The sequence below is a fragment of the Cariama cristata genome, unplaced genomic scaffold (assembly GCF_000690535.1).
Source record: "Cariama cristata isolate BGI_N322 unplaced genomic scaffold, ASM69053v1 scaffold1751, whole genome shotgun sequence".
Taxonomy (NCBI): Eukaryota; Metazoa; Chordata; class Aves; order Cariamiformes; family Cariamidae; genus Cariama; species Cariama cristata.
In genome coordinates this window covers 1-25,198 of record NW_009600781.1, presented here as the reverse complement: position 1 = coordinate 25,198, position 25,198 = coordinate 1, and the positions used below count along the sequence as shown (strand labels likewise).

Sequence of the window (25,198 nt, the reverse complement as noted above, 5' to 3'; positions counted from 1 at the left end):
TTCAAAAAATGATTCAATTTAGAGGAAAAAAGGAAAATACTAGGATTAAAATGGATGCTACAGTCCTTTTATGGGTAGATACAGAATTTAACAAAAAGTACAACTAAGACAAAAATTCCAATTTGATTGCTTCTGCAAGTGTGGTGGGTGGAGTCATGTAGTAATTTAGGTTGGCAAAGATCTCTGATAAAGATCTGGTCCAACCCCCTAATTAAATCTGGACAGCCAAGATCAGGCTGCTCACAGCTCACCTCCAGTTCGGTTTAAGTGTCTCCAGGGATGTAGATTGCAGAACTCGGCTGGAGGATCTGTAGCAGTGTTTAACTGCCTTCGTTGTGAAAAGTCTTTTTCTTAAGGTCTAATTGGAATTTCTGCCCTTGCAATGCAATTTTTGTCTGTTGCATCTTGCCCTGTCACTGTGCACCTCTGAAAGGAGTCTGCCTGGTCTTCTCTACAGCCTCCTATCAGGTAGCTGAAAACAGCAATGATACTGCTGCCAACACCCCCAAGACTTATCAAATCCAGTTGTTTCAGCCTCTCATTGTATGCCGTGTGCTCTGGGACTCCAGCCTTAAAGAGGAGACTAGGTTGGGCCTTAAAAATTGGATTAAAATGTCATTAATCAACAAGTTAATGAGGGAAAAATCTGCAGTTATGGAAGACAAATAAATTGATTTTGACACAGAAGAGTGAGAATTGCTTATAAGAAAGAAACCAAGCTATGCCTAACAGTCTCCAACCAGGTGAAAAAACTGGAACATTGCTAAGACTTCTTTGGAACTGTTCCTTCTTTTCAAGTAAAGTATTATACGTGCTCCCTATGGTTCAAAAATTCCATGTAGTTTCAGTAATCTTCAGTATAGTGAGGAAATAATATGGATTTGGAAGAATTTCTGGAACACTTGAATGAGGCAGTGGGATGCCTAAGGATGAAGCAGTGGGAACAGGCTGGAATGAAAACGCGTAATAAGGCTCTGAACATAACCTAAAGCTATGAAGAAATACCACCCACAATTCTATCAGAAAAGCCAAAGGGCTATGCAAATTAGCCTACTTAGCTAGAACAAGATGATTAAACCCAACAGACATCAAGAGAGTGCTCTGTTAACTGCATAAAAGAAAAATTTTGAGGGAAGAAAAAGGATTCCTTCTTAGTTGATGCAAGGGGATATAGAAAGAATCATCAAAACTGAATCAAACTGAGACATGAAAAGATTTGAAGACCTAACTAAATCAGAACTACCCACATTAGACTTTATTCTGCTGACACCCAGCAGATTTGTAGCCAGGTAAAAACCACACTCTTAGCAGCACGAAAGATGGGCAGCCACAGAGACATGAAGGTAGAGGGATTACAAATTACTGTTACTCCATCACTGAAAAAAACACTTAAAAGAAGTGTAAAAGCAGATATCCTAGTAACTCTTCTAACATACACAAAACAAAACTGCTAAAGCAGAAGTTAAAAAGGCAATACTTTCCTAATTAGAAAGAAGGGTTCTTGAAAGAATCTCTGTGGAAGGCAAATTAACTTAGGAACATATTATTCAGTATTAACAATAGCATAAAATGCAATTCAATTTTGTAAGCCAAGCACAGATCAAGATCTTGCTGTCTATTGCACATCCGTGCTCTTTGGTAACTGTAGTGGATTACAATAAATAATAGTGCATTAGTAATGATTCAGAACAGTAATCATGAGATGCTAGCAAACAGGCAAAAGTGAGAGAGTGAGATCTCTTCTGAAAGTATGAAGCAATCTCATGTTTTATTCAAATTTAGTACAATCATAGCTACTTCTAATAATCTTGTAATCTACTGCTCTTTGAAGTTCTTTTAATATTCACATGGCACTATGATTAAAACAAGACGTACTTCATTTGAGCATATGGCTATCAGATTCAAAGTTACTTAGCCTTAAACAGGAAATAATTTTTGCTACACTGAACAACTCAAATGACATATTTTCTCTTTACCATCTAATAAATTGTTTAATCAAGGAAATTGAAGGAAGCTGTTAAATACATCACTGTTACATGCTCTAGTACAAGCAGCATTTATTAAATTCAGTCTCTCTACAGATATAAGACAAATAAGGGAAGATCTCTCTACTTTTACATGGAACCATTCACAGTTAAATAATAGGAAAGAAAACAGAACAAATATCCTGAAAAAGATTTGTAAGCCACATCATTCGATTTAGTTTCCCTTCAACGCAGAAGAGGGGAAAATAATTGTACTTTAAATTAACTGCAAACCATTAATTGTGTGAAAACTTACAAAAGAAAAGCAAACATACCAATTTAACCATGTCTAAATACAGACAAATCTCATCAACCTAATGCTGAAAATACCAACCTATAATTTAGACAAAGATAATGGGAATGTAAACCAAACCATAAGTATAAAAAAAAATATTTCTTAATGGCAATGGATTAAAACAAAATTAATCTACTCCTGCAAGCAATACGTCTGCATAGATTTATTTCAGCACATCTTTTAAAATTATTACTTTGATTTTGCTTTATAAGATGTAGTATTTGTTGAAACTTCAAAGACTAATTCTTAATTTCGTAAGTTTTGTCATAACTATATCCCATTTCTTTCTTTTCCATTCAATACATAGTAATTCTTTTGAATATCCATTTATTTGCTAAAAAAAATAATATAAATTGAACCTCTCATTATCTTACCAGAACACACCTGCTAAAAACATGGAAGTTTAATACTATTTTAACAGAAACCAAATAATGAACATATACTATCTCATGTAGATTTAAATCATATCTTAATAATTTACATAACAAATTTAAGCTGATGTTCTCTATGCATTAAAAGTTAGATACATGCTTTGAAGAAATTTAAAAACTTGTTAGTAAAGCCTTATATAGTTAGTGGAACCAGTGATATCTCTGTTACCCCAAAATACCCATACAGAATGCATGCATGGGAGGAGCCCTGATACCTTTAGTTCTTTAAGTCCCTGCATGTATCTCCCTTCTACATCGTGTATCTGGTCCTTAAGATCATAGATATCCTGCAGGACATAGGAATGAACCATTGCATAAGAAGTATGGGGAAATAGCTTGTAGCTGAAAAAGCATTAAAAGGTTTATGTGTATTTCTGTCAAATGCCAAAGCCTGCAATAATTCACAGAAATTCTAATTAATTCACAAGAACTTGATGAAAATTAAGATTTTGTTCATATCCTGAATCTAAGCCACTTCAAACAGGACATAACTGTTTCAAATTTGACATAAACAAAGTCTTATTTTAATATAAGCTAAACAGCACCATAAATATTTATGAACACGACAAATACAGTTACCAAGATAATCCTCATAACTTTTTCATACTATTAAGAAACCAGAAGTTCTGTGGCAAAGAAAAATTCTTCCTAACCACAAATACAATTTTAAACTAGCTTTAAATTCTCTGAAAATGCAGTTTACCCGCAATTCACTGAGGGAGGCATCAGGATCCACCAAACTGCTTGTGTCTCCACTTCCTCTCCTAGATGAGCTGCCACTCAGAGGAGTCGCACTTACTGAATTGCGAGATGATGGCTTAAAATGGGAAAAAACATTGCATCAGGAATCATACTGTCATTTCTGGTATACTGGACATTACTCTTATAAGTTTCCTCACAGCCATAGAATACTTTTCTCCCTTCTTTTTACCATTTCTTAATATTAGCTTATAGACAATAATTTCCGTTGATTATTTTCCAGCACTTATGTTTCTTCTTCGTGAAATCTTGGTTTCTCTTTGATGACTTATCAGTTATCATAACATTACAGATTTGAGTCGTCTGTTCAGAAGACTTTCATAAGGAGGCTGTTAGTGCTGAAAAACTGCAGAAGTTTAAAATTTTTCTAAAAATTATAATTTCTGCCACCCAAGATTCAGAAGAAAGTCTCCAGTGGCATCTAGCATATAAATTATAGCCCTAGCTTCTTAAAATTCAACCTTTGCTGCTAAATATTTCTCACACAGAAAATAAATTCTGTAGAGAAATGAATACTTGCTAAAAGTAAACTAAAGAATAGAATTCTTTCCTTGGAAAATAAAAGACACAAAGCATCAATTTTGGAGATAAAAAATATGTCTGACTTTCAATAATTTTTAAATTAAAAACTCTTACCCTTGAAAATATTTCTGAATGTGATTTTTCACTCTTTTCTTCCAGCTGAAAGAGAAAAGGAAAAGTGATTACAATACACCTTCTGCAATGAGGGACTACTGAATCACCATCTTCTGTTCAAAGATACCGAGAAATATTTAAGAACAAAAAAATGAAACAATGGAAAAAAAATTTCAGAAGTTAGCACAGATCGAGACAGGAAAAGAAATATTCAGCCTGAAAAAGCAGTTTTTACCTCAACTGCAAAATAAATGAATGCTCGTAAAGAAAAAGTCAGAAACTTTTTTTTTTTTAAAGTTTTTAAAAAGTCATTACCAATAATAAAGTACTCAACAACAAAATATGTTCCACTATTTTAAATTTCAACAGGGTAGTGACTACAACACTTGGTGGCATAACAAACACAAAGCTTCATGCAAGTGCACTTCAGACAATCAGTGACACCGGTGTGAATGTCCTAGTTATTACAAAACACATTTGTTACTTCAATCTTTTTGGTGAAATCTGCAATTACAGCAGGACAAAACCAATTCGGGTAAAATCCCAAAACTAAAGTGTACTAATTAACAACAGTCTACAAAATAATTTCAATTCATATTTTATGTATTGAAGCCTAAACTAGAGAACTACCATGCCCCCGTCTTATTTAGGAAAATCTGATATTGCAAAATTATATTGTAGATTCCCCCTATTTTCTAAATTTCTATGAATCAAAATAGGTGGAATTAAATTAAGACCTTAAAATGTTGCCATATTTTCAAAAACAAGTACGGTATATTGAGCATGGTATTTCAAATACCCTGCTTCTCTGAGAATACCTGTTCTTCTCCCAGCCCAGGGAGAAGAGATTTGGAAGTCTGCTACAATCACAGTAGAAACAAATGTTACTCTACGAGATCTTTATTTACCCCCCCCCTTCTATTGTGGTTTCTATAGAAGCAACACTGCATTTCCATGGCAAATTCACCATGTCCAATGATGCACTGAAATTGTAAATTGCAAATATTTGTCAGCACTGTGATGATAAAATAATGTGAAGAATCCAAGTGAAGTATCCATTTAGAGTAACTTAAATAAAAATACAAATTTAGAATCACATAATACATAATAATGATGATGATGATGATAAAAGCAACTGAGAAGGTAGCATAATTGCTAGTCTCAGCCTCCACATTTTCTTTTAGCAAAGCATTAATTTCAGAAAAGCAGGTTTATTAGAGAGGAAAAAAGCTAACATTTAAACTGGAGAAGTGATTGCTCTCCCATGCTTTGAGCACGTACAGATGATAAATACCCTGCTTTATTACAAGTTACATAGCACTATAAGAATAAAAATCATCTAAATGCAGAATCACAGAAACACTGGTTGTAGGTGTACTCCAGCAGTCACTTAGTCCAACCTCCCATCCAAAGCGGAACCGCTGTCAACAGTCCAGGTCAGCTGTGGCTTTACCTAGCTAAGTCTCACCAGCTCCCAAGGATGGAGGTTCTCCAGCCTTGCTGCAACCTGCTGGAGTGCAACACTAACCTCCCTGTGGAGCTCCTCGCAGTGTCTAGTCTGAACCTCCTAAGCTGCCATGGGAGGCTGCTGCCCCTTGTTGCACTGCTTGGCATGGGTACGAACAGTTTGGCTCTTACCTCATCAAGCAGTTGGGAGGTTGCTGACCACCACGGAGCACCCCCTTTGCCCAGCTAAATAAGCTCAGTTCTCTCAACCTCTCCTCCTACTGCCTGTGCCAACCCTGTTATTTCAAAGACATACCTAAGAACAGAAATTTCCCTATGTTTGTCACTATCGAACACAGAAGTTTTGACTACGTAAAAAGAATTTCTAGAATTTATAGCAACAATAAAGAGAAAATGTAGGTTTGGTTTAAACAATGTTCAGACTAAAGGGATGTACAGGAAAACTGTCATGATAATTTTCCTGTAACATGCTGCATTGACTTGGGATTCAGCACAAGAGCATAGCCAACAATGAACGCTCCAGTAACGGATCCTGACAAAACCTCATCTTGGATGAATGAACACTAAAACGTACTAACAAGGGCACAGTCGTATTTATTTTTGTCACTAAACCAAGTAGCAGTATTCCAAAAATACACAAAAAACCTAGGCATTGTTAATTCCTTAAGAAAAATACCTCAACATTTTACATGTAAGAGGTGCTTAAGCTTATCATACACAAAAAAGTGAAGTGTTAACACTTATCACATGCGTCTAGCAACAGGCAAAATCCTCTTTAAAATAAATAGAGCAGCATGCTTTTCAAAAATTCAGACTCCAGACATTTTTATACAAAAACCAGTCCCAACCCATCAAACCCATTTGCCATTAAGTAACTCTGAATGTTTTTACAGTATTTACTCTTTCAGAGTATGAAAAGAAAATCCATGATTAGTAAGTTTGCTGTATTCACCACAGTATAACAACAAGCATTACACTCACACTATTCAGACCTTGGACATCATCTGCATCGGAAACAATGCTTCCCCTGCGGTTGGAACGACTAAAATAGTCAGCAGCAGTTTCGCTTTGATCAGAAAAATCAGAGGACTTCAAAAGACAAGGAGAAGGGTGAAAAAGAACTGAAGATGATACCACAGAATGAACAAAAGTTTATTTAAAAAACCCGAACAAACAGGAAATCCTAACTTCAATCTCCATTATTGCAATTTATTCTTGCTTTTCTAACAGTTTAATCGCTGTAAAATCTTAATTACCCTTCTAGATTTTTGCTATTTTAAATGTGTCTACAGGAAGAAAACACATGCCACACTTACATGAATACTTTAGTCAGCATATGCATTGTTTTTAAACACTCTCTTCACATATTTATTATTCTTATTGCTTACAGTATCTAAAAGCAATGAACATTCATTGATTCATTTTGAGTAATATAAAAAAATAGAGATACAAAAGAGTTCAGTACTAATACAGTGCCAAACACAAGCTACAAAAATTACCTGTTTTTAAAAAAAGGTTTGTAGATCATAAAACCAGATTATATAATCAGAAGTTGATGAATAAAAGTTATTATTTTTCTCTACAAATGTTGTATTTTCTTCAAATCAACACAATCCCAACACTACTAATTATGATTATGATCTGGGTTTCCTCTCATTCACAATTTTAAAAGATCTTACAATAGAAGAGAAGCTTATTCCCCAAAGCTGTATGTCAGACAGGCACCTATAAAAGTGAGGAAAAAATGCTAATGCTACACATCACTGGTAAAAAAGGCAAAACATTATCTAACCACATTACAGTAATTACAACTGCCAAGGGAATTCAAGTGAAATATTTAACTAAGAAAACATTATGCACGTTAAACATAGTATTTAATGAGACGAGTAGGTTTATCAAAAGTGTTGTATTGATAACATTCTACTTCAAACGGCAGAAAGTTACTGTGAACATTATATTTAGTTTTAAAAGTGATGAGAGAAAAAAAAAATCTTTAAATGAACTGTTTGAAAATATATTGTCCTTATCCAATTTTCACCATTTAAAAAAAATAATTCTTCATTTCTTTTTACTTGATGTACATGAGTAATGTAGCCTCCTCTTATTCTGGTTAAAAGACAGTGAGATGCCTTTTATGCAAATGTGACCAGTTACATATAAAAGAGTTTGCTGATGAACACCTGTTCAGATCATGCATGCTAAGGACTACAGAATTCGTACTTTTTGTCCCTGATAGCTTATGTTCTATTTCTCTGACAAAGAATTTTCCAGCTATCTGTATCTATAGCTACATTTTAAATAGTAGATTTATTTTTTGTAAAATAACAAAGTAAATAAATTTTCACAGTCAGAAATTTGGCTAAACTTTCTTATTTCACTTGCATTTCACAAAGTATAAAGATGCTGAACAGAATACTGCTTATATGAATTATGCTTACAGCACAAGAACAAACAACACTGTCCTCTTCATTCAAAACCAACTTATCTTTGCTGTATGGAAAAGCCCGTACATCTGATAAACCTTACTGTTCTCCTTCCACACCTTTTATACTTGTAATATCTTTCTCAATGAGTTTATCAAAACTGATACTGTTTAAGATGGAGATGCACAATACAGTTTTTCACCAGTGTTTTCTACTCTGTTTCCACCTTCATTCCTTTCTCTTTCGATTTCCAGTGAGTACTGAGCTGACTTTCAGTGCACTACCCAGAGTGAAACCAAAATATTAACCATAGAAACAGTAGAAAGTGAAAGCTAAGTTACAAATAAGATTTTTACTTCATCTTCTTTTCAGAATTATTTCATTAAACAAATACTTTGAACTCTATTAAACTTACACTAGTGAAAGTGAATGGTACCTTGGCACTATTGGTACAGCATATACATACTGAGATCTGATATATATATTCCTATATACATAAAAAGTATATACTTTGAGGAAATTAATCTTAATATTAAGAGAAACTAAGGAGATAAGTAGTATTTTAACATTTCAAGAGACTTTACAGATGGATGGTAATACCTCTTAGGTTTTGGAACTTCCTAAAGCAACAGCAAAATTCCCTTTTTGCTACTCCCTCAAAAATTCACTCTGGCATCTGTTGTAGCTAAAAAACATCCAGTTTCTGACAAACCTGGTTTTATTTGTTTGGTCCCTATAACATGTTAAGAATATGTGAAGAATGAAAAAAGGATCGAAAATTTCAATTTAACCCATACCAGAACACCGATCTATTTTTTTTGTGTAGCATGACAAATGAGCAGCTGTACCAGTGAAACTGTTGTTCTGCAGCAGAAACAAAGGAGACCTACTTAAAATTACTTTGCAGCATGAAAAGTGATCTTTGGAATGACACTTTTAATACAATACAGATCCAGGAACAAATTTCTCTCAGTTTTGAACGCTGGTCACTATAAAAATGAGTTACCTCTTACTGCATGATAACAAAGTTTGTATTAGTCCTCTTCCCCAAAAGAAAGACTTTTTCACACATATTGCAGCAACAGTTTCATGCGCCTGCCCCAACTATGACATAAGGTAGCAACCCCAACAATGTACTATACTCCAGTTTCCAATTGCTTCCAATCATATACAATACAAACATTTAAAAAATGTTTAGAAAGACAGATTCCTTATGGCTTCTAGACTGTATTGTCTTACTGCTAAAACTTTACATCTTGCTAAAAATCACATCTCTGACAAATTACATTTTTTTGATGTGGAATTGAAAAATCGAGTCTGTGTGCTGGTCAGTAAAATGATCCCCAGTCTAAATACTCCTAATTGTTGTGCATTAGTATCAAAGCATTCAGCAAATCATGCAAGAGGAATGCTCACCACAGGACTACTCCGAACTGAGCTTGCTCTTGAAGAGTAACTGTATTCAGATGGCTGAAGAAAAGTTACGAAGGAAATTTTCACAATTTTCATAGATCTTTTTGTCTCCAGAAAACAAAGATCATGAAAGAAACAAGCAAAAGCCTATTACACTTACAGTGCGAGAACTATATGAGCTACGTAATCCATCACCACACAATGATGCCTGAGAAAGAGGGAATGAAATACCATTTATATTCAGCCTCAGAAAGAATTATGCCAAACTCTTACACGCTGTAATTCTTACGCACTGTAATGTACTCTATCTTATCCCATCTATGCATTTTCCAGGTAACATTATACTTTTTGAAAGGACAAAACAATTTTTAAAACTTTCCAGCAGCATTTCCTCCTACTATTAGGGATGTCTATTTCCAAATATAAATCTAAACTTCCTTGAAAAATCTCCAAATAGTTTTAAAAAAATAAAAAATCGCAACTATTTTCAGAAGAAAATTAAATTAAATATTTAAATTGCAATTTGGTTTTCACTGTTCTGAAGCCTTCAAAAGTTTTAATCCACCCTGGGAACTGAAGCTATACTGTACTCTTATCAGTTTTACTTTGTGCTTACCCATGCAGGGTTTCCTGAAGGAGAGGGTTGCAAGATGCAGGGCTGAAATCTATTTAGTGGATAACAAAAGCAGCTCTGGGCAACATAATTAAAAAAAAAATTACAGTCTCATGCTGCTTTCCCCCTACGTATGAAGAGCTCTCCAGTAGAAATTAGTATTATATGTATATCAGAATTATATGTAATAGCAGTCATTATCATCTTGTTCTCTCACTGGATCTTCTAAAGTTTACACAAGAATATGGACAAAGCCAAAAAAGTAAGTTATCTTTGTTTGCAATCCAAGTGCAGAACAAGACCTCACTAACTACATAAAAATATTACATAAGAATACTTGATGATTTTCTACATAGGTTTAGCATGTCTCTAAACGGCAGTATTAAGTTGGATTTCAACTATTGTAAGCAGCAAGACGCATAAAGTTTCAGGCATGCATGCCACTTTTTAAAGATGACAACTTTTTGCAGAGCTATCTTAGCCATTCTTATGGCACTTTTAGCTACTTCTTATTTTATAAAGATGCAGATTAGGTTTTCATCCTATTACATTTTTGAATGATTATTAAATTTAAATATGGCATCTTATTTGAAAGTATTTAAAGTGTATTTACCAGAAATTTCTGTAGCCTTCTGACAATGATTTTTCCCATTTAAATGCTTAACTTCTTTAACTACTTTTTTTAGTATTACACATGCAGCTCTTATTTAGTATGCTTGGATTAACTTGTTCTAACCCCAGTGTTCTTCAACATCACTGTTGTATTCATAAACTTTATGCTTGTCTGTAAAAAGATCAGCAAAACACTCCACTAAAATACTTTAAAGAGGCAATTTAACAATGTTAAAAACATTAAACTGAATGCCTCCACAAAATGACACACACAAGCTGCAGTTTTATTAAAAAATATGAAAAAAAATGCACATGTAATACTGTCAAGCCTCATGACCATACAATACAAATTTAAGGCAACCATGCAAATGGTGCTTACGAACCAAACTGATACTTCTTATCAAACCAGTGTTTACAGAAGGAGACACCTATGAAGAAAAGTGTAATTTTATATTTCTGAGAGCTATTCAAACATCTAAGATAAACAAGATACTACTTTACATTGTACTAACCCTGTAACTCCTAGTTGTTGCCACTGGATCACTGTATAGAGAAGATGACTGTAGTGTGAAGAATAGAAAAAGTCAGAAACATTTTTTCTGCATATATTAGATTTTTTTTATCTACTGCTCTATATTCTCCAAAAGTTTTAAAGATTGAAATACTAAGTTCTACCTCTTTATTAGGCAGGAACTTAAAAAAAAAAGTGTGGATAAACACTCCAAGAAAACCCATTATCTTTGAAATCATAATCTAAAACAATAGTTAAAGCAACCCAGTATTTTTATCGGAAGATTTACAGAAGAGAATAAGAACTCAAGTAGTTTTCAAAAGACACATCGATTTCCTCTAGCTACTTATTTAAACCTGATCATGACAGTAGCAGCAGGTACTGGAAAATACTGCCCATCTCACGACAGACCATTGATTTATCACGTACATTACTGTAAAAGAAAGTAGTACCTTGGTGTTAAAATTTTAAGACTTTTTGTTGTTGTTTTTTAAAAATATGACTTTGAAAAAGCAAGTGTCACAGCTGCTAGTTGCTTTCTTTATATCATATAGCAATCATGAAACAGAAGTTATTTTAAATTTAACCCCCTCCCCAGAGTAACTTGCATGTTATCCATTCATATTACAAAAGGCAACCCTTAAAAGCAAGAAATACAATCCTAGCTAGTATTAGCTGTAATGATTTGCAGTGTTATAGAAGGAAAGAGAGAAGTTTGCTTCATATAGCATAAGTAAGCAAACACAAATACATATATGTATGAAAAAAATAATATAGGAAGAGGAGACAGACCCGAGTATGGTAGGAAGGAACTGGTTTACTATATCTAAGGCTGCTATAATTTCTCCGATCATAGTAAATTCCACTCTGTGGAGGGGAAAAAAAGAAAAGACAAGAGAAAACAAAGATTGCATCTGTAGATGTTGCAAATAAAAGTTCTATCTCGACATTGCCCAAATGTTCCCAAGCTTAGAACTTGTACAGAACGCTGTGACAATTTTCCCTTCGGTTGACCCAAAACCCATGTAAATTTCTGAAGAAAGTATAAAAAAAACTTAAAAATTACTTAGGTCCTCTGTATATCAGCATTACCTGTATTTTTAATGCCATGCCCAACTATATTAGTATATAGTTTTGGGTTTTATTTCTCCCTAATAAATAAGAAAACCCTGAAAAGTTCATCTAAACCCTGACAAGTACAGCATGAAATACATGAAAAACATATTTGACAAAACTTGCTAATAAATAGTACAATGATTTGCTTGATCTTTTCCTGTTAGATACCATCCTGAATCAGAGCATTTGTGGAGAGAGAACAGAAATTCCTAAGAATTTAATAGGGGATGGATGTTTATGTGATCAGCATTAGTCTGTACCCCATCACTGTTCTTTACACCAAGCGTGCACGCTAAAAGCCTAGCAATTATACTTTGGTTCATTTCTGTTGGTTTTTGACACTTCCTACACAAATTGCATATATACGCATATGCGAGGAAAAATTGATATACACACATAAAAAAGGAAAAACAAAGACATGAAGACATGACAAAAAGAAGTGCTTTCAGAATGTAGCACTTTGTATCTCAATAGGCCACAGGAGGCAGAAAAATTCGTGCGAGTCATTTAAAAACCCAGGGGACAGGAAAACAGTACCTCAAAAGTGCACAGAGAAATGCTGTAACACAAATAATCCTAAGTAAATACAAAAGTTATTTCAGCCTTGTCTAAACACAGGCATCCACTGTTGCTCTGACTCCCCCAACCCCTGAGGCAACTGCTATTTCATCAGTGCCAAAACTCTCTGAAAAATTACATCCAAAACATTTAATTTCTTGGCACTATATTCACATGTTACACACTGAACTTTCTAGAATAGTTTTTGGAGGATGACGATAATCCACATGCCTTTCTCAACAGTTCACTGGGTTAACGTCAAGGTTTACGGTAAATTCAATCTGCTTTACACCTACATCTAAAATATCTCTAACTCATAAGGGACAAAGTGTAAATAATAGAACACGTATCTCCATCCTGACTGAATAAACTTTAATCCAGAGAAGTGCCACTTTTAAATAGTCCCAAGAGCCTTCCCCAACAGAACGTGATTTCTATTCAGCCGATTCCAGCCATGGGACTCCACTGCCATGAGCACAGTTTCAAACACTAGAGGTTTATATTTTCCTGAAAACATTTATGCATATGTCAGTAAGCTAATAAATTTACCCATAACTGTATTGATACGTAACTCTACACAGTTAATATATTTATAATAAATATTACAGTAGAAAACTAACCAATAAATCTTTATGGGAATAAGCAGCTTTCTTCTTTGAACTACGAGATTCACTGTAAGCATGGCTCTAAGAATAAAATTTAGAAAATTAATACCACTATATAACAGCATCTTATTATAAAGAAGTCAAACATAAAGATTTAAGATTGTTATCCCCTACAACAGAAACACCACAGAAAATTCTCACTACACGATTAGAATAATAGGCCATACTTCTGTGTACTGTGTAAAAAAGAACTGAAAAGTGAAATTATAACCAACCTTATCTCTGATTAACACAGACTTGGCTTAAGCCAGTGTTCACATTTCACCAAAAAAATGTAAAACCAATAAAGTAAAAAAGCTCAGCATTACAGACTATTTTAAGCACCATATATAGTGCTATCTGTAGCTAATTCAGATAACACTGCTGTTTAAACAAATTCAGCTTTTTAAGCTGCTTACGTATTCTTTTTAGTGTTACTTGGTGCTTGTCTTTGCTTAAGGAGACACACACAAATCTTACCTGGCGTAGTACCAATGAGAATGCAATGCCCTCTACTATCACTTCATAACAATAAGAGAGAATTTTTTAAAGTAAATGTATACAAACCATCTGCTTTTTCTCAGGACTGAAATAATTTTTCATTAGATAAGCTAAAGTCTCTATACAGAAACAGAGAATACAAATTTATGCATACACACACTTCTACTTTTTAAAAAGTACATCCTCAAAAAGTACATCCCCCAAGTCTAGTGTGTATGTGTCACTTCACTACAAAGTTTAGAAATAACAGATAAATACTAAAACGTGCTGACTGTAAGATAGCTGTCTCTAATACGTGACTTCATCAGATTTTTCTTCCAGAAAAAGTTTAGGCATGCATTCTATGGAAAGTGTTAGAATCACACCGCTATTCTAGGTCTGAAAGTGTGATAGTACAAACTCATATACTTTTCAAAATTGGTAACTCAAAGTAGCTAGTTAGTGTCATTACACCTTAAAAACAGAACACAAAAGCAGTTTTCACCCAAAGACATGCAAAGTGATAACATACAGGGACCGAGTATCTTGCAGACCTATCCTGAGCACTGTCATACTGAAGAAAAAGAAAATGAAATTAAAATCATGAAGTTAAAAAAAAAATTAGCTTTATTCAAAGAATGACTAAAAAGACTTCAATTACAGGAAAACATCTTCTATTAATTATGAAAATTTCTATGTGAAGGAATGCCATTTATCCAATCTAAAGGACATTCTGAGGCTGGAACACTTTTTTCCCTGAACAGCATCCCAATTTCTGAAAAGTGAGATAATTTTGGACAGCAGAATTTTAAATAATTAAGCAAAGTCTTGTACGGTACATTGTATTTAACTGAGAGAGTACTTGTTAGGTTTCGTGATAAAAGGCTCATCTCCACGCAGGCAAAGGAGCCCAGAGGACCAGTCAGCCCCGCTGCCAAGGTGTGAAACCCATCACGATGTGGGGGGCCCCCAGGGCACCTTACAGACTGAGGGAGGGTACAGCCTACAGGGCATGGAAGACATTAGGGGATGCAGGGGAACAGCATCTTGCGATCAGGAGAGGAATCAAAGGGGAAAGGGAGGGATAAAGGTGTTTTCAGAAGGAACAAGTGTGTGAAAGAGGAGGAATAGTGGGATGACAGGGCCACCTATGTGTAAAGAGACCGCTGGTCTACCAGATTTGGCAACTCTTAACAAAATGTATGAAAACAGCCTTGGAATTATACCTGAGCCAGTGTCCCCATGTTTCTTGTCACTCAACAATGGCAACATTTGTGGAGTTTATACATTCTTTTCTTTTTTTTTTAAAAAAACATACAAATCTTAAATTTTCAAAGCAAGCTTGGTTTTTTCCAGTTAATTTAAAGTTTCACAGGTGTAACCTAGCTATTCTGACTGTAGGTAATGCACAATCCAAAATGTTACTTAGTATCATCCTAAACTTTCTTAAAACACAAAACAAAACAGAAATTGAAGGTAGTCTGAGAACATGAGGATATACTAATAGCATGCTAGAATATTACCCAGCGTCATTTTCAATGTGAGAACTACTGAGAGGACTACAAGAAAAATAATTCATTTTTGTCTACTGATACATCTGAAAATTCCTTCTAGATATCAAATTAACACCAAAAATTCCCTGGTTTTAGATTTTATACTTCTTTATAAATTAATACAGGCCAGGTTTAGTCCATCTTATCTCATATTGTTTTCATATTATCTCAATAGTTCCAACATGTCCAATATTCATACTATTAATAATTTAATATTATTAATGTAATTTACAGACTACAATACCTTTTTCTGTTGCTAAAAGTATTACCATACAGGATCCATAGGACCCTGTACCAGTTTTAACCAACTTAACCATTTATTTTTTTTAAAACAGTTTTTATCTTTAATTATTACCTACTGATAAGCAACTGTGCTATCAAAGAATGGAGACAGATCACTCAGATAATCTCTATCATCAGAACACTTAACTTCTATCTTAGTTATTAACAGCTTAACAGTTTACTAACAAATATTTAAGTTGCCTAAAGTAGAAATACCACAAAATATACAGAAATACCCATTTCTGACAAAGTAGTATTTGTTTGAATTCCAGCCTTGACCGCAGGACTAACATTGCAACGTAACTGAGGAGAAAAGGGCTTCCTGCCATAACTTTTAGCAACATCTTTGTACCTATCAAGGCTGATGCACAACCTGTGCCACTTTATTTTACTTCTTTCTTTTGACAGACATTACAAGAGAGAGACTGGAGAGATTAATTCTCTTCAGACTTGAAGTTACCTTCAAGACAGAACCCTTAACACTTTCTTTGAGCTCTCAAACTTGCTATCACAAAGTGTTTGATTACATCCATCATTGCAGCAGTTCAATTAATACCATTTTCTATAAAGAAGCATGCTTTCACCAAACTACTGCTTTGGTAAGTAGACACAGAAAACGTTATAATGTGAACACATCAAAGCATGCTCATTCCAGGCTACACACCACAAGATCTCTCCTTCTGGAGGTACTTGCTCTGCTTCTGTGAGACCCACTGACATCCAAAGAACTCTTTAAGAATGAAATTATAAAAATATATCAATATATAAAATAATTGTTAAAAGCTCTAATGATAACTGTTAAATCTTCACTGAAAGGCACAAAATAACCAAGGCAGTCAAAAAAAATTCTGGGTAAGCCCCTCAAAACTGAGCTCAGTTATCTGCTGAGTTCAAGCCCTGTTCTTTAGTCAAGGGTAAATTACTTAATCTCAGTCTTAGCATATTTTGTATGTTAACCAAGGCAAGAGCAGATCTGAGCAAAACTCTACCAGCCCACAATTTTAAGTATTGCCACATAGCATATTTTACATGTTCATTCTGTAAACGATTTACTATTTGCAAAGTAGTCAACAGTACCTGATTTAAACGATTTATTTGGTAAAATTATCTGTGCGATAAATTGCAGAAACACTTAACACCAGGACTTGCAAGACATTACACAAAATTCAGTTCAAAGATTACATTTAATTGCTAAAAACTCTAAGTAAGTGACAAGTACTTTTTTTTTTTGAAGTCACACAAAGAAACAGTTTATTCGACCTTCCAAAATAAACCAACCCAACACTTATTTCAGTAATTTGTCCCTCTCCTGACCTATATATCCAGATCAATGACAGGCTGATTTCTAGGCAGATATACTGAAAACAGGAAAATGTTTATGAACCCTCAATAAAACCATTCTTTAGCATCATACAAGGTCTAAAGAGGCTATAGGAGAGCCTACACAATAAATACTTCTATTAGCAGTTTTTGGGATACCTTGCATCGTCCATGTCTTTGCCATGAACAAGTAATATACCCCCACATTCTTGCGGAAATAAAACCTTGCATCATACCAAACTCTTCTTTAAATTGTATCCTAAGGTACTACTACTTTTTCTTCCACAAATACTATAGAAATACAATACTTACAAGTGCAAGAAAAGACACAACAGTGAGTAGACAAAAATCAACACCGGTTTGGAATGAAAGCCTAAGTTACAAATCAGTATTACTCATCTTCAGTAAGTGGCATTGATTCAGGATGACTCCAAGTCAGCAGTAGTATTTACTTTATTAAATAAAATTTGCCTGTTGGCAGAATTTCTGAGACAGATAGGGAAAATCAGAAAGAGATTTTTTTTCCCATTAAACTTATCTGAACTAGACCAGTGTTTCACAATTAATAGCACTTTCACATCTGACCATGAGATTTGATGTGTAGTAGTTATCATAAAGACGATTGACAATGTATGTAGGAATCTTAATACTCTACCATTTCAAGACAAGCCAATTAATTCTCGCTAGTTGCCAATATCCAAAGTCTAAGTCAGTCCAGTTAATCAACTTTTTAAAAAAGAAATAAATTATATTAGACTGGAGTAACACTAAAAGATGACACTTGTCATTAAATATATGGTATTCCAAAAAATTGATTGTTGAACTATGTATGTTACCAGTTTCCAAACACCTATTCAATTATTTTTAGCAATGAAAATATACTGTAAATAAATATATGTAGAAAAGGACAAAAAGCACAAGGTATTTATAGTAAAAACATAGCCAAATAATTAAAATGTAACAATTGAGATTCTTTTCAAATGCAAAGATTGAAATACATAAACTACCTTGTTAACATTGATGGAAATAAAATACCAGGTGAAATTTAACATTATATGTTACTTAAAACACAGACTTTAAAACTGCTAATACTTGGAAGACTTAAAGCATCATCTCCTCCCTAAGAAAATTAAACCAAAACCCCAACTTATTTTATTTTTTTTTTTAAAGGCCATGATGGAAAAGGAAAAGTATACAGTTGGAACACAAACCAAATATGAATGTCGATTGGCCCGGTGAGAATACCTGGCCCGCTCTGAATCTTCCTGAGAAAGAAGAAATGCAAAGTTATTTCACAGAAGGGAGAGGTAGGGGGGGTGGGGTGGGCGGAGAAGATGACAAAGTAAAACCAAGCAAAGGTGAGCAACGTGCTGTTAGCATTTTTAATTCTATGTATTATTTTTAATAATCCATCGAGATAAGTGAACTCATTCAAGCCCGAAGAGCTGTGACTTCACCTAATTTGGGTAAGTAAGCCAACACACTACATTAGATGTAAACAAGGGGGGTTAATAAAATTAATATATAGTGTTCAGTAGTCAATCTTTCTTCTGATTAGTGTATTAATGCAGAATAAAGTACAAAGTTTTTTAAATTAAGAAATTAAAGTAAAACCAAAAAAATTTAGAGCTTTACAAAGTTACAAGCACATTAGTAAGAAATTTACTATATAATTACTATAGTCAGATTGTGATCATTTTACAAAATTATTTTCGCCCTAATAGAGACAATCATTCTCAGTTTCCTCATACATATTTCAGATTTTCTCCTCTATTATAGGAACAAATCTTCTTAAGCAAATTAATCAATTCTAAGTTCTGTAGGTAGTTCTGCTCTACAATGACAGTGAAAATAATAAACCCAACTTATAAAATTTGGGGGAGGACAACTAGCGAAGGCACTTTAATGTCTTTTGCTCTGTTGAAAGATCAGAGAACGTTCATTTTGGCTCACACAAACGAGTATGTGAGAAGCAGGAGGACGAAATACAACTAATTTAAAATTAAACATTAAAACGTTTCACATGCCATAAGCTTCTCAAATTTTTAGTTACTGTAGGTAAGCATGTTAGGAATAATTTTATACTATCCCATTTGAAGGTTACAACAGAGATTTAAAACTAGGAATCCTTCCTTAAATGACGTACTTCCTACAGTTTTCAATACGTCAAGCTATTCTAAAGATTGTAAGCCAGTTATCTTTAGAGTTAAAAGCTCAGCCTCCAGATCATAGATGGATATCTAAAGTCTAAAGCTGCCTTTCATACTGCTTATGGTCATGTGGTTATTTTCTACATTATCACTGGCTACACTAATTTGTTTAATACTATTTTGTCACAATTCAAGAGGCCTAGTTAATACTCTGCAAGAAAATAATTTCCCAAAGTGGGGGGAAGATGTTAATTTCATAATGACATTTTAGTCTTCCTTTCTATAGTCTCTACTTTGAGGTTTAAAACGAACATTTATGCTATATAACTTTTCCACACATTACAGTCAGATCACTGCCAATTTTTACCATACTTTGTGTCTGTGATCTAAATGGACAAATACCTATTAATAACATTTGCAGCTTGCAAGCAGACAGTTTGCTATTTATATAAGATTCCCCTTAATTGCTGGTATAATGCCCCAGCTAATAATATGCTCCTATAATGCAAAACTTCCGATACAATTTTCTGTACGTTTCTGTAGGTAATTTACTTAGGATAACAAGTCTCTTCTTGACGTGCAATCAGAAAATAGAAAGCCAGTGTTAAGTGTCCAGCATATTCAGGCCAAAGGATAAGTTAAATACTACAGTACACACTGCAAACAGATAGCTGCTGTTGGTAGCTATCAAGCTTGATTTCTAAGAACTTAAGTTTGAAATATGCACTTTATCTAAGACAGAGGTTAGGTCTCCCGATCCTGGAAAGGAGTGCACATCTGCTCAGAAACCTCCTGCAACAGATGTGCCTCTTACAAGTGCAAAAAGAAGGTGGCATTCAATTGGGTGGCATTAATTTCGAAGTGAAATTGCTCACAAATGCAATCTGTGCTCCACAGTTTGGAAACCCTTGGTCTCCAGCAAAAAAGCATTCAAATGTGCATTCCACCAAGAAATAACAGAAACCTATGTCGTTCTTTATAAGTGACACAAGAACCAATATATATACACAAAAATGTCAGCTAGGCAGAGTGACAACATAAAGTCAGCACAACTTATGCAAATAAAATTCTAATGACAATTCTAGGATTTCTCAACAGCTGTGCCGGTTAACTGTCACAGTGGTTTTAACTATTTGAAATTATGGTTGGTCTCCGCATGTACTACTTAAATCTTCTTGATTCAAAACATTCACACAGTGAACACTTCCCTAAAAACATAAACTCCAATCTCCCATGTGCCTTTTTAAGAGGCACATGAAGTTTGTGAAAGAAACTCCCTAAAGAAACACTGCACTAAATTAGTATAAATTGAACAGCAGTTTTCTCAGAGTAAGGGGCAAGGGGTAAAATGATGCAAGTGATGCATGGTGTGGTTTTTTTGGTGTTTGAAGGGTTTTTGTTTTGTTTGCAGAGGTTTTTTTTAATCTTTTACATTTAATTTTTTTAAGTTATAGAAGTGAATTAATCATCAGTGAAAAGACTAGCATTTGTCACATTACTCAAAGAGGACACAAATAAATTTAAGTCTGCTAAGGAAAAAAAAAAAAAAGTAAAACACCTAAACCCCAGAAGTTAACTGAAATAAAACCAGTTACTATTGAAAAGATGTTTACCTAGATTGAAAGTAATGTACTTTCATTTTAAATAGATTCACAACTTTAAGCCAGCACATGGTGGAAACGAAAAACATTTCATTTTAAGAAAATGAAAACATTTCATAGTTTGTCTCTTGCTTCCATAAAGTACCTTGAATATCCAACACCCATATATAGTTTATATATGATTGTTTTCAGTAATAAAACGCTTTGAAATGACACACAGCAAACCATTAGTAAATTACTTCCTCCAAATCCTGTGTTAGTTCTCTGAGGGGCAAAAACATGCACAACAGGTGGTTTTAGCCTACCATCCATTTCTGGATATGAGCCCATTTTCTATCATATGAATGCTGAGAAAGCTACAGAATGCAAAAACAAAAACAAACAAACCATTTACAATACAGATCAGTCACTACACAAGACTGGATTCCTAAATAAAAAAATTTGGGAAAAAAAATCTAAGTTGATTACCATGTAATCTTCAGTATAATATTAGATACCTACAGCAGTTAGAAAACTGAAAGAATGGAATAACAAGAATCATATATAATTAAGGGAAAACCATGTTTTGTAAATTGCGCTTGTTATTACTACAGCAAAAAACCCCCCAAAGATCAGCACTTACAAGGATTTGAACATAATCATGATAAATAATAAACTCTCAATCTTCTGCATGCTATGTCAAAACGTGAATCGGATGTGATAACTACGAAATAACCAGACTGTTAAAAATCTAGTTCCTAGGGTTTTTTGCTCAAGAAATACAAACTGTTCTTTCAGGAGAAATGTGTGGAGCAACACACAACCATATGTGTAAATATTATCCCAATTCAGTTGATTTTTTTAAATAAACATCCTGACAATAGGTATTTATTATGAATACTTTGGGTATAATTCATATGGGAAGAGATTGACTGAAAACTGTATATCCAAAGTTACATATCCAAATTATCCAGTTATTAAGTATATTATAAATACATTAAAAATAGAGTAAAAGAATTCTCTCTACTTTTTCATAGTTGTTTAACCTATACATCAGGCAGCATATATTTTGGGTACGGTCATGTTTATTATTTATGCTGTCCTGCTAGTTATCCATATTTACATGGACCTTTTGCACAGCAACAACAAGCAAAGAAACTGCCACCTGTTAAGTAATTGTTCTTATAAAAGCACAAAACTGATAATTCAAATCCAGACAATATTAAACTTCACATTAGAAGTTGAAAACTCTTCCTCTCTATGCAAAATTTTTCATGCAAGCCTGAGTTTTGGACACTGTCATTATGTTCTCTCTTCTGCTTATTTAAAATCAAATAAGCAGTAATAAGAAAGCTTCAAGCCCTTTAAATATCTAAAAATAAACATTTAGATTAAACTTTGTCCAATTTTAATTGCTACCATTGAATTTACTGCATTTGTTAAAGGTAAAACATCCAAGTATCTGATTTCGCCTGTAAAGCTAGAATTTAAAATCACATTAAAAATGTTCTATTTTTCATTTGAAAGCAAGAGTGCTAATTGCCTATTTTGTATAGCAGATTTTTTCCACAATATGAGTGTCACTATTAAGGAAGCTCAAAATGAATGTTTGTATTTCTGTTTTGTGAAGTGCTATCCACAGGTAAATATAAAGCAAGTTATCCTTTTAGATATATAACCTAAGGGGAAAGAGGAGGGTACAGGGAAAAGGACAGAAGCTAACAGTTGCCTGATGCTGAACATACTAGCACGCAGCTGAATTACAGCAGAAGACAAAATCTGATGCAAGTACAGAAATAAAACACATTAAGAATTTTAGTAAAGATTTGTAGTAATTCCTGATGATTTACACTACCTCTTTTTGCTGTCGCTCCAGCTCTCTCATACGTATATCTCTTGCTTCTGCTCGAGCTGCCCGTTTGGCTGCAAGCCTGGCTTCTGCCTACAAGCAAATTGAAAATACTAAAAGTTAAAACCACATTTTTTGTATAATATAGTTTGAGTACTCTATTTAATAATCTCTTCACAACAAAAACACATTAAGATTCTAGACATCACAATACATAAGTAGTGAAGAAATCATAGTTCTCAGAATGAACTTTCATGAAAGGATATGTACTTAACTCTTTACAGATATCACTACTAGTCAACAGAATTACATGTTGATAAAAGAACTGAGTTCAGAAATATTACTATCACTAAATCTAAATATTCATGCCTTGCAGATTTTTACAGGATTTTGCCTATACATAGTATTTGAACAGGCATGTATGCAGCTGCAGAATCTTTGGCCACAGAAAGACATCGAAATAAAAAAGAAAGAATTAAACCAAAGATATGAAGCCATTACTGTTCATCTCATACTTAAAGGCTCTGCTATCATTTGGAATTATTTCAAAAAGCAAACATCACTTAGAAGTCGAATTACTCCAAACAGCAATCAAAATCAAACTGATTCTTGGACAAAATGTAAGAACGAACTTCAAGGTTACAGTTCCTCAAGAACTAACTTAAACATTCACCATCACCAAAGAGGGACTTCCATAGCTTTCCATTCAAGCCCTTATACTCCCAACACCTTCCTCAGACACAGCTCTAACACTCAGAATGCGCTATAAGCTAATTTAGCGAACTACCATAACAGAAAGTTAACAACAACAAGAAGTACTTTTGCAAGATTTCTGCTGTGTTAATGAAATGAGCTGGCTTGTAGAAGGATCTAAACACCCGACACGGCAAAAGAGACAGGCAGGGCAAACAGTAGCAGGCTTGTAGAAGGATCTAAACACCCGACACAGCAAAAGAGACAGGCAGGGCAAACAGTAGTGAGACCTTCCTCTTTTCAGTGGCAAAAAGCTGTTACATCTGCACTGCTTGTGAAACCTAGCTATTGGCAGATAAAACTACATATTTTCTCCCTTTTCTATCCAGCCTTTTTTTAGATATCTATCTAAAATGGAAAGAAATCACTTGGTTATATATTCTGGAGAGCAAATAGGAGCCATTAGGTATAGATACAATAATTTTGCATGGAATTCATTCAGAGAAGTGATCACAAAAGGAAACAGGACTACAGAGATCATCTTTGTTACAAAAGAGATTGGATAGAAAGAAACACAAGGAAGAGGCCCACAAGATTTTGTTTGGATAAGAAAAAAAGGGACAAATTAATAAAGGATTAATTAATAAATAAATCTGTAAAGTTTATTTGAACAGAGTCATACTACTACTTATCTTTTACCTTCTACCCTAAGGGCAAATATGTGATTTTTAAATCAAGTGCCATATCTGCAGTTCTCTGGGTATGAGCTCTGCTCTGAGCACCAAAACAAAGCCATCTGTTCACCGCTGAGTTATGGAATTCTTCATTTCAAAATAGGCACTACAAAGCATTACATGCAAAAAAATAAAAGAAAAAGTAATCTTTCCTTGCATCTGCATAAACAGCATTTCATTCTAGAAGAGTATAATGACTCTGGCTGTTTTAGAGCAGTTAAGCTACTACCTTGAAGTAGTACTCACTTTGATTAGGTGATTTTATTGCACATGTTTGGTAAACATAAGGGTAGCAAGAGAATGTCCTCCTTCCACTACAGGTGACATTTTCACTGTCCTCATTTTCACCTAAAACCCAATTACTAACAACTACTCACAGCTATTCAGGCTGCTTACTCAATTTTTTAATATTTTTTAAAATACATACTCTGCCACAATCTTTTGAGAACCTTTCAAGCCATTTTATCTTGACTTCCAAGGATAACATCTAGTTCTTCAGATAAATCCAAGATATTTTTGGCAAGAAAGAAAGGAGAAAGTGAAAATTATCAGATTTTAATTTGAATGTCTTTGTAAAGATTGAGTCTGGAGTCTTTCCTTTCTGATGTGTCTTTTCTTAGCCTCTTCACAGCAATAATCAAGTTCTTCACCAAGGTAAGAAGCATACTAGTACACAGAATTGACAGGATAGAAGCTTCCCTCCATGTTGAGCAAGAAGCGTAACATCTGTCTCCATAGTGTAGACAAGCATCTTCTTCCCCTTGCTTGCAAAAACGAATTCACTAGAAAGCAATAGTATTTTACTTTTAATTTTCATACTGTAGAGAAGGCGAGTCATTAATTAGCTCAGATTCGGCATAAAAACTTTATAAGGATAGAATATAGGCTACGCTAAAATACGTTATTCACCTCTGAAAAAATACGAACGCTTTTCATTGAAAAATCCGATGGGCTACCATACACGTAAGTAATTTCTCTCTCTATCCAGAGCCGTGCAGTGTTCGCAACCCCGCAGCGCCCAGGCAGGAGGCCGAGGCCAGGAAGCTCTTCCTTCT

General features: G+C 34.2%; 1 protein-coding gene across 1 annotated transcript in view; it reads right to left on the bottom strand.

The window, feature by feature from the left end:
• LRRFIP2 (leucine rich repeat (in FLII) interacting protein 2) overlaps nucleotides 1–22,809 on the bottom strand; it is a gene marked incomplete at both ends in the record, with an annotated part of 32,683 nt that extends 9,874 nt beyond the window's left edge. The window contains 15 exons of the mRNA XM_009710137.1: nucleotides 2,966–3,037; nucleotides 3,454–3,567; nucleotides 4,146–4,190; nucleotides 6,594–6,701; nucleotides 9,452–9,505; nucleotides 9,609–9,656; nucleotides 11,057–11,101; nucleotides 11,186–11,233; nucleotides 11,977–12,051; nucleotides 13,479–13,544; nucleotides 14,515–14,556; nucleotides 16,482–16,547; nucleotides 18,349–18,402; nucleotides 21,194–21,244; nucleotides 22,723–22,809. Of these exons, the coding sequence (XP_009708439.1) occupies nucleotides 2,966–3,037; nucleotides 3,454–3,567; nucleotides 4,146–4,190; nucleotides 6,594–6,701; nucleotides 9,452–9,505; nucleotides 9,609–9,656; nucleotides 11,057–11,101; nucleotides 11,186–11,233; nucleotides 11,977–12,051; nucleotides 13,479–13,544; nucleotides 14,515–14,556; nucleotides 16,482–16,547; nucleotides 18,349–18,402; nucleotides 21,194–21,244; nucleotides 22,723–22,809 (975 nt within the window). The remainder of the gene's footprint in view (nucleotides 1–2,965; nucleotides 3,038–3,453; nucleotides 3,568–4,145; nucleotides 4,191–6,593; nucleotides 6,702–9,451; nucleotides 9,506–9,608; nucleotides 9,657–11,056; nucleotides 11,102–11,185; nucleotides 11,234–11,976; nucleotides 12,052–13,478; nucleotides 13,545–14,514; nucleotides 14,557–16,481; nucleotides 16,548–18,348; nucleotides 18,403–21,193; nucleotides 21,245–22,722) is intronic.
• Between the last annotated feature and the right edge of the window lie 2,389 nt (nucleotides 22,810–25,198).